This window comes from Belonocnema kinseyi, chromosome 2 (genome assembly GCF_010883055.1).
Source record: "Belonocnema kinseyi isolate 2016_QV_RU_SX_M_011 chromosome 2, B_treatae_v1, whole genome shotgun sequence".
NCBI lineage: Eukaryota > Metazoa > Arthropoda > Insecta > Hymenoptera > Cynipidae > Belonocnema > Belonocnema kinseyi.
In genome coordinates this window covers 106,003,341-106,012,893 of record NC_046658.1, presented here as the reverse complement: position 1 = coordinate 106,012,893, position 9,553 = coordinate 106,003,341, and the positions used below count along the sequence as shown (strand labels likewise).

General features: G+C 30.1%; 1 protein-coding gene across 2 annotated transcripts in view; it reads right to left on the bottom strand.

The window, feature by feature from the left end:
* The window catches only part of LOC117167390 (cholesterol 7-desaturase), an 89,192-nt gene that overhangs the window by 6,901 nt on the left and 72,738 nt on the right, over positions 1-9,553 (bottom strand). For both annotated transcript variants that reach the window (XM_033352280.1, XM_033352279.1), the window contains 3 exons: positions 4,190-4,359; positions 2,557-2,720; positions 1,273-1,451 (listed from right to left, as the gene is read on the bottom strand). In XM_033352280.1, the coding sequence (XP_033208171.1) occupies positions 1,273-1,451; positions 2,557-2,720; positions 4,190-4,359 (513 nt within the window). The remainder of the gene's footprint in view (positions 1-1,272; positions 1,452-2,556; positions 2,721-4,189; positions 4,360-9,553) is intronic.

Below are 9,553 nucleotides of genomic sequence, written 5' to 3'. Positions count from 1 at the left end.
GTGGAGGGGAAAATATGGGAAACAGGGAGGGTGATAACAGTGGAGGAAATGAGAGAAAATAAGGGGTGTGAGGGTGAGGGAAAATTAGGGACGCGAAGTAGAGGGTCTGAGGGGAAGTAAGAGAATTGATTAGATATGACGGTGAATAGGTGAGCGGAAGTTTGAACTGGGTAAGTATGAGGGGGGAGGTTTGAACGACCTAATTAAAGTCTTAATAGGCCATTTTGGTAGGCGCGCGGCGCCTGCTTTTACTTACTTTTATATTTATTTTCATAAACATCAATTTTGAGCGTTTCATAGCCCCAGGCAGAAACCCTTATAGTTTCAGTCATGTCTCCTTTGGTCCGTCTGCCGTACTTTTATCTAAGGTAGGGGAGTGAGAGAAATGAGTAGAGTGGAAGTAGAGTAATTATGGGAGGAGAAGTGAGGAGAAAATATGGGAGGTAAAGTAGAAGAACTAAGGGAAATTAGAGGACCTAAATCAATGGTTATAATGGTGTTAAGGGGGGTGGGGGGGTCGGGGGATGCAGAGAATGTGATGGTAAATGAGCGCAGGGTAAGTAAAAGAAATGAGATGAAGGGCAGTCGGGTAAAGAAACAAAATGAGGATTGAGGAGGTAAGGGGAAATTAGGACAGGGATAATAGAGGGGCTAAGGGCAATTAAGGTGAGGGAAGTACGGAAATATAGGAAGGAGAAGTGGGAGAAGTGAGTGTAAGTGAAGGAAGTAGAGGAAATTATTAGAAATGACGATGAGTAGTTTGAGAAGTACGGGCTGGGGAAGGGAAGTAGGGCAAGGGGAGTGTTAGTTTGGAAGGGAGAAGAGGCGGAATTAGAGAAAAGGATGTTCGGAAAGTGGAGTTGTGAAGTGTGAATTAAGGGTGAAGACGCAGAGGAATGTAGGGATGGGAAAGTAAAGGAGAGAGAAGTTTGAACGACTTAATTAACGTCTTAATAAAAAAAAGACAATGAATTCAGAAATTCAATTAATTTTCCAAAAAAAGACAGGCAATTAAGAGTTGAATTCTTGGGGTTGACTTTCCTAAACCTATATTTTGTGTACATTATTAAACCTATTTTTCTAGAAGCACAATAAATTGGCACGAAAATTATTTATACGAGAAAGTAATTTTTAATGAAACTTGTACAGGAATTTTCAAAAGGCCTGCAGAAATTGTTCGGAAAATATATGGGGATTTTGTCCTAGTAAAAAGAGACGATTGAGGAGGGGAGGAGGGAATTCTCATACATTCGTGAAAAGATGATGACTTACCTGAATGTGACTATTAACGTAAAACTCATTTCTCCCTTGGTATTTCCAACTGCCATTGGAAATTTCTTCAATAGATTGTGGTTTCCAGTTTGGTTTTTCAGATTCGGCGTGGTACCAAACGAAGATCAATTGATTCACTTCGCAAGATTTCCATGCCTTTACTTTTGCATTGGGTGGAACTAAAAAGAAATGTAAGTATTTAAAGGGTATATTTTTAACAAACTTTTATATTGACTTTAAAAATTTTTCAATTGTTTAAGCACGCAACAATTTACAAAAAATTGAGAAAAACAATTTTTAAATATTTTTTTCTTTAATTTTGACCAGCAAGGGGATGTTGCACCCTTCGGCCTCTTGTTTGGGTTCACACTTCTCTTAGTCATAGATTATTGGTTATAGATGCGAATTATAGATGCGAGAGTCTCTTCTCTTCCGGTTAGATCAGGCGGTAGCGCTACGAGTTTGTAACCGCAAGTCTGGGCTCGATTCCCGCTGCCGGAATTATTTGACAATTTTTTTTTTTTTAATTTAAAATTAATTTTATTTAAATTTACTATTATATGTATTAAAATTAAGCTAAATATTTATGTGGTGGACATAGGTTCCACTGGTTAATTAAAGCTTTGACGAAACCACTACCTTATTTAGTTCGAGTCGGGTACAGAATGTACAAAAAATTGCACTCTAATTGTATTCATTTTTTTTTAAATTTTCGAATTTGTCAATAAATATTCCTACATATTATAACGCAAAGTAATTTGTTACGAAACAATAGGGCGATTTTTCTATTATTAACATTATTGAATGAAGAATTTTAATTCTGAATATCGAATTTATTTATTTAAATATTAGTTTCTAAAAACTGATACTCAAGTTTTGTTGGAAATACTTTAGAATAATGTAAACGAATGATCAGATTTTAATATTGAATTTTGCTGAGGTATCTGCTTGTTGTTTCAATTAATTTTTCATGTTATGAGCTTAATCTCCTTTAAAATTATCATAAGGAAAAAAGTTGGAAACCTTATAGCATAATCATTTAAGACAGTTTGAGGAAAACTTTAAAAAATTTCTGTAACACTTTTATTAAAAAAACAATCAACATTGGAAAAATAAGTTATATTCTTCCCTGCTTTCGAGTTAAAATATTTGTTTGGACTTCATTATTCCTTTTGTTTTCGGTTTACTCAAAAAACATTTGCATATGTTAATTTGTTAAAGGTTGATTTGAATGCGAGTAAAATCATTTAGGATTTATTCAGGTAGGTAATTTTGAATAGGCACCTTTTTCTGCATAGGGTATGCTTTGGCAGTGTCCATCACCACGAAAAATCCAACTGTGAAAAGGACATTCGAGGCACTCTCCTTTTACAACTCCACCCTCACCCATATTTGCCCCTAAATGTGGACAGTAAGCGTCTAAAATATTAACAATACCTGTCTCCGTCCTGTGAACAGAATTGTTACATTTCTTTAAAGACGTTCCCTAAATTAAACAAGATGGTTTATTTTGTTATTTAAAAAAATTCTCTAAATGATTATAAATTGATATCACAATTTGAAAAGATATTTATAGCTAGGGTGTCTACTTAACCGGAAAATCGAGATGTAACCAGGAATTTTTTCCATCGGGAAAAAACTGGAAAATTACCGAAAACTTGATTTTATTATTCCTTATATCTGTGATCGTAAATTAAATAAAACATTTTTTAAACTTATTTTGTAGACATCCATTTCTTAGAATATAACGATTTGTTAATTTTATTATAGTGGATTTTCGTTTATTTCAAAGATCAAGAAACGTAAACATTGGGAATAGTTCCAGTCTGCAGTGGCCCCCGCCTCTATTGCGAGTCATGGGGTGATTTTGTCAAGCGACGTTCATTGGCTGCTCCTGCCTTGTATCGATATGCCCGCTGTAAGTATTGGCGCGTCCTTGTATTGCGCAAGAGCTCCCTGCTCTTCGGGCCTCTTTTTAATTGGTCAGCCACTGACGCGGCCAAGGCCGTGCAGGGACAGTGGTAGGAGATAAAAGGGCTTCGCCACTTTGACTATCCAAGCCTGAGCGACTTGGAATAAGTGAGCGTTGAAATAAGTAAAAGTTCATTCTTATACGGATTTTGATTTTTTTCTCTCCAAAAAGACTGAAAGCTATCTAAATTAAGGATTAAACGAGACCAGAGTAAAGTTATTTTGTTCATATTTGAAGAAGCTATTGCAAAAACAGTGCAAATTGTGATGTTTCACGCGTTCATAAATTTCAAATAAAATCTGAAATTATAAATATTTTTCAGTCTTCTTGGGTTCATTTTAAAGGTAAATTTCCTAACATTGTTATTAAATAATTTATCCTTTTTTTTAACAGTGCAAAAAGTTGATGTTAAAGAAAATTCGTAATCAACTATTTCATATGTTTAAAAAATATATGTTTCACGGACCCAAAAAATTTTTTAATTGTTCCATGTTTGATATTTTAGTTTAAACTGTTTGTATGTACCATGTAAGAAAAATTGTTTATAATTACTCAGAAATGTTACTGCGATTATACAGAAATTTACCTTTTTAAAGATCACAAGAGCATTAAAAATATTTATTGTTTTAAGTGACTTCATCCTCATCTTATTTTATACATAAAATTAACAATTCAGAATTAACAAATTTTGAATACTAATAAATCGATGTACACATATTAAGCAGCGGTAGTGTATTCTTATAATTTGATTTCTAATGAAAAATAGAATTTTCTTTTGCTAATGGGAAGTACATTTTCGTAAATAATTAAATGACTAATCGACCGGGAAAACTGAACAAATTTACCGGAGATCCGTCGTGTAGACACCCCGATAACAATGATTATTTCATGACATTTTCAAAAATTACAAAGTTTTAGAATTATAATTAACAACACATAAAGTACCTGAAGACCGCAAAATTTTCTCCAATGGCAGTAACGTGTTTTACTTCTCCACGCTTAAGCTCAGAGCTTTCCAGAAGAGCAAACCAACCATTGGGATAAACAGGTGGTAAAGTTCCTCGTTTTCTGTGTTTTGCAATAAAATATTTGGCACTGGATTGATGATTGGGATACTAGAATATTCAAATCAAACAAAAATTTAAAAACTTTAATGTTAGGGTTAACAGTTCAATAAATATTTTGATAGCTGTATGATTTTCTATTTAAAATAATATTTGAAAATAAAATTATGAAGTACCTTATTTCAAATGTATATAAGTTTTTTTTGTGTTGAGGGGGGAACGTCTATGAATTATTTAGGAATAATGTTTGAAATTTCAGACCCTCTCCCCCTATTATCAGGATTCCTAAAATTTTGCTGACCCCCTCTCCGCTTATTGTTATTTAAGATTTTGTGTACTATGAACTAACTTTTAAAAGATCTTAAGGCCATGTGACGAGTGGGTCACGTGACCAGATTCCTACCTTACCGCCACCTTTTTTATTTCCCAACTTCTTTTCACAAAAAGCGCCACATCCAGTTGAAAATTTGGGATAATAAATAAGAAGCAATAAGAAAGGTGGATCTTGTCTTAAACTATAATAATGATAAAAAGAGCAAAAAGATTATTCACAACACAAAATTTGTTTATAATTGTACAAATTTAGGACCAGACCCACCATTCTTAGTGCTTCTTGTGAAGTATCTCAAATTTTAACCTCGATGCGACGTTTCGTGTGAACATAAGTTGGGAAATAAAAAAAATGGCGGTAAGGTAGGAATCGGGTCACTTGGCCCACTCATCACATGACCTTAAGGAATTTCACAAAATTTGGAAAATTTTCAGTGATTTGAAAGGCCTTTCACAAATTTCAAGAGATTTTTAGACATTGCAAAGGACTACAAAGTATTTAAAAGATTTCACGATTTTATGGCATTTAACGAGATTCCCAATATTTTTTTAAGGGATTTTAAAGGGTTTCAAAATATTCCAAATTATTAAAATTGTTGTGGGGTATTTCAAACGATTCCAAAGGATTGCGAGAGATTTCACAATTTTTAATTAATTTGATGAGATTTGCAGAAGTTTTGAAATATTTCAAAAGAAGTCACGGTATTTCAATTCGAAGATTTGAAGGGACTTTACAAAAATTTAAAAAAATCTAAAGGTTTTTAAAGGATTTTAGAGATTTTAAACAAATTTAAAGGGGTTTTTGATTGTTTCACAGGACTTCAAAAGATTCAACGGAATCTAAAGGATTTTAACTCGCTTTTAGAGATTTTAAGGGATTTCTATGGAATATTGAATATTTCAAATCATTTCAAGGATTTCAAAAGATTTTACGGAATCTCAAAGAACTTTAAAGGATTTTCGTGGAGACTAATCGATTAAAGGTAGTTTTCGTGGCAAAAATCAGGCTCTTTAAAAAAAGTTTTATATGATTTTAATAATTGAAATTATATCATCAGTCATGTGCCATGAAAGATCCAAAACTGTTATTTTTTTATGAAACAAGATTCAAATTTATGAAAAATAATTATTTTAACATTATTATTTTAAAAAATGTCATTCAAGAACTTTTAGAAGATATACGTTGATTAGAAAAATTTGCAATTATTTGAAAAGAGAACTTTTTTAAAAACTGCTGAGGGTTTGAAAGATATAGAATTAGTAAAAAGAATATAGAAATAGTTCGTTTCTCACGATTTTGGGGAAGAAAGAAAAAAATTCCGATAAATAAAATTCTCGACTCTGTAAAATTCCAGACAAATAAAATAATCGAAATATAAAATTGATAAAATTATAAAGTTAGCGAAATGTAAAAATCACGACTTGAAAAATTCTCGAATAATAATATTCCCGAATAATTTATAATATTCACGAATTTGGAAATTCCTGTATAATAAAATCCCTAAAGTTTATAATATTACCAAATTTGAACATTTTCGACCGAAAATTTCCGAATTATAAAATATAGGACACTGACAAATTTCTGACACTAAAAAAAATGACCGAATTTAAGCATTTAGAAAATTTGTTGACTCATAAATAATATTTATTAATTAAAAACATAATAATTACATTCTTTGTTACAGAAAATTCGTTGTTTGTCTAATTTATTTTTAAAAATTATTGTTTGAATTTTAAATAACAATAGTTTGAAAGAAAATTTATCAATCCAAAAGAAGAATACAAAAACAAGATTATTGTTAAAAGAGCCATAATTTAAATAAAACAACTATGCACGTTTCGAAAAAGAAAAATTACATTAAGATATTTTGATGAAATTAAAAAATATTTCAATATTTTATTTTTAATAAATAAATACTATTGACAAAAAATTGCATTGATTAAAATTCGGGAATTTTATTATTTGGGAGTTTTTCAATTCGATAATATTACAAACATATCAGTTTGCTAGAAAATGTATGCTAAAGACGGTATAAAAAAATGTAATATAAATGATTTTTATTCGATAAATGACAAGTTTTAGAGCATTTCCTAACTAATTATTAATTGCTTAAACCATTATTATTTGGTGAAAGAATTTTTTCTCCTATTAATCATGAAAAATTATTATTTTTCGGACAAATAATACAGTTAATGAATTTCAAGAATATTATTACTTGTTTAAGACATTTTTGTAATTATTTAAACAATTTTAATTTGTTTAAATATTGTTTCCCCTCTGAATCGTGAAAATTTACTGTTTTCTTATATTAATAATACAATTAACAATTTTTGAGATAAAAATATTATTTTAGCGATATTTGGAAATTATTTAAACCATTTTTTTCCTTTTTGAAATAATTTTTTTCGCGTGTATATCATGAGAAGCTACAGCTTTCTGAAATAAATAGCGCAGTTAATGAATACAAAGTGTGATATTTTGTGTGAAAGACAGTTTACAAATATTAAAACAATTTTCATGAGTTTAAACAAAGTATTTCTTTTCTAAGTCTTGAAAAGTTACTATTTTATTGAATTATTGATGAAGTTTATGAATGTTGAAAGGGATATTTATTGTGGAAGATAGTTTTTAAATTATTTAAACAATCAATAATCATTAACTTGCGTCTTTTCATAGGAAAGCTGCAGAAAATTCTTTTTTTTTTAAATCTTTTAACTAATTTATTATTCAGTATTTTCTTATTTCAAAAATTATACCCTAATTGTTTAAACAATAATCATTCTTTTTAATAAGAGTGTTCTCCATGTTTCCTATTAAAAGGATCAAGTGATATTAATTGCTTGAATAACAAATGTTTAAACAATTGCCAAATATCCTAAAAAAAATTACTTTTAACAAACGCTAATTGCGTCAATTCCTGAAAATAATAACTTTTTACGATTGGCAGATGAAACATAGTTTAAACAAATGAATCTTTTTTTTAAGAATTGCAAAATATGTTAAGTTAAAAATGTCTCTTGAAATTCATAAACTGTATCATTTACCCTGAAAAATAATAACTCTTCAAGAATCTCAGACAAAAAGATGGTTAAAATCAATAATAATTGTTTAAATAATTGAAAATTAGTTTAAAAATACGTGAAAACCAGTGCATATAGAATACAGATTGAAGTTCCAGAGAGACATGAAGACAAATACTTTGTCAATCTGATGGTCAATATTACGTGATCTATATATAGTCCGACAATAAACATAAACGTGTGATTAATTTTTAATTAATGATTAAAAAGTTGTTATGTGATTACATAGTAACTATTAATAATAATTCCTTAGATATTATTCAAGTTAAAGTCATTAGAATGTTTTTCACAGACTTCACAGGTTTATAATATTTATTTTCTTATATAATATTGTCAAGCCAGAATTATGAGTTCATATAAAATATATGTACCTCAATTTTTCAATAACTTGTACAGTATTGAATTAAAATGTTCATCAATTGTATTCTATAATATTTTCGTACAATATTATATAATTAAAAGTGATACCGATTTTAACTGACTGTTAACTCTTTTAACTACAAGTTCTTTGCAGATGGAATTTTGTTTTTAATTCCAGTTGTTTGTCATCCTAGGAACAATTTCAGATTAAATTTACAATAATTTATTATCATAAATTATAATAATATTTTTAAATTTCTTTCTTAATATAATTTAAATATTTAAAATTCGAAAATATTCTTTTTCAATTAGTCGCTTACAAATTCGACCTTCTTAGCATTGTGCCTTACTATTCATATTATTTATTAACCAGCCAAAACAAAATATTTTGAAATATACAAACTAAATGTGACTTTTATCTTTGGGAAAAATTCCCGGTTTAAACATTTTTTCCAAATTTATTAAATGGTTATGAAAAATGATGTGAATATAACATTTGTATCACTTCTTTTCAATACAACATTAAACTGTAGACAATTATTGAAGAAAATATGAAGTAGAATTTTCAACAGTTTATTTTTAACAGCTAAATTTGTTCAAGTTTTCAAAATGAAAAAAATTGAAATGTTGAAAATTTAATTTTAAATTTTGTTCGATTTTCAGCTACTTAAAATTGGATGTTTGAGTTCCATTAAAATTTTATTACCTGCATTTTTTACAACTGGAATTTGAGGAAAAGCTTTGGAAATTTAGGGTTTTCGATTATAAAATAAAAATCTTATAATTTGGTTGAGAAGTTAATTATTAAGTTTACAAGTTATAATTTTTGGTTGAAATTTCAACGTTTTTCTTGCTTAAAAATTCAACTGCTTTCGTATAAAATGGAACTAGTCGGTTAGAAATGAATTTCTTTGTGGAACATTCATATTCTATCTAGTTGAAAAGTCAACTGCTTTGTAGAAAATTCGTCTTTTTGGCTTGAAACTTTAACAGTTTGATTGAAAGGGTGAAGTTCCGAAAAGCGCTTACCTCCGATTAATTTGAAACTCCTTATACCTATGTATTTTGACGCGCTCATCACGAATATTTTATGTTCAATATATTTTTACCCTGCGACTGACAGTTTTCGAGAAAATAAGGGAAATGTCGGTACGAAGTGTAGAGTTGCTTAGGTCCCACACGATACCCTTTTCAACGTGTGATGGGGGGCGGAAAGGAACACCTATGACTGGCCACAGAAATAACTTAGGTAACACACGACCCACTTTCCAACGTCTCAGGGGGGGGGGCACCCCTGTGATTGGCCACTGAAATAACGTAAGTCATACACGACCTACTTCCCAGCGATTCATGGGGGCGGAAAGGCATCCCAATGACTGGTCACAAAAATAACTTAGGTCAGACACGATTCCTTTTCCAACGTGACATGGGGGGCGGGAAGGTGCCCCTGTGATTGGTCCCAGAAAAAACTTAG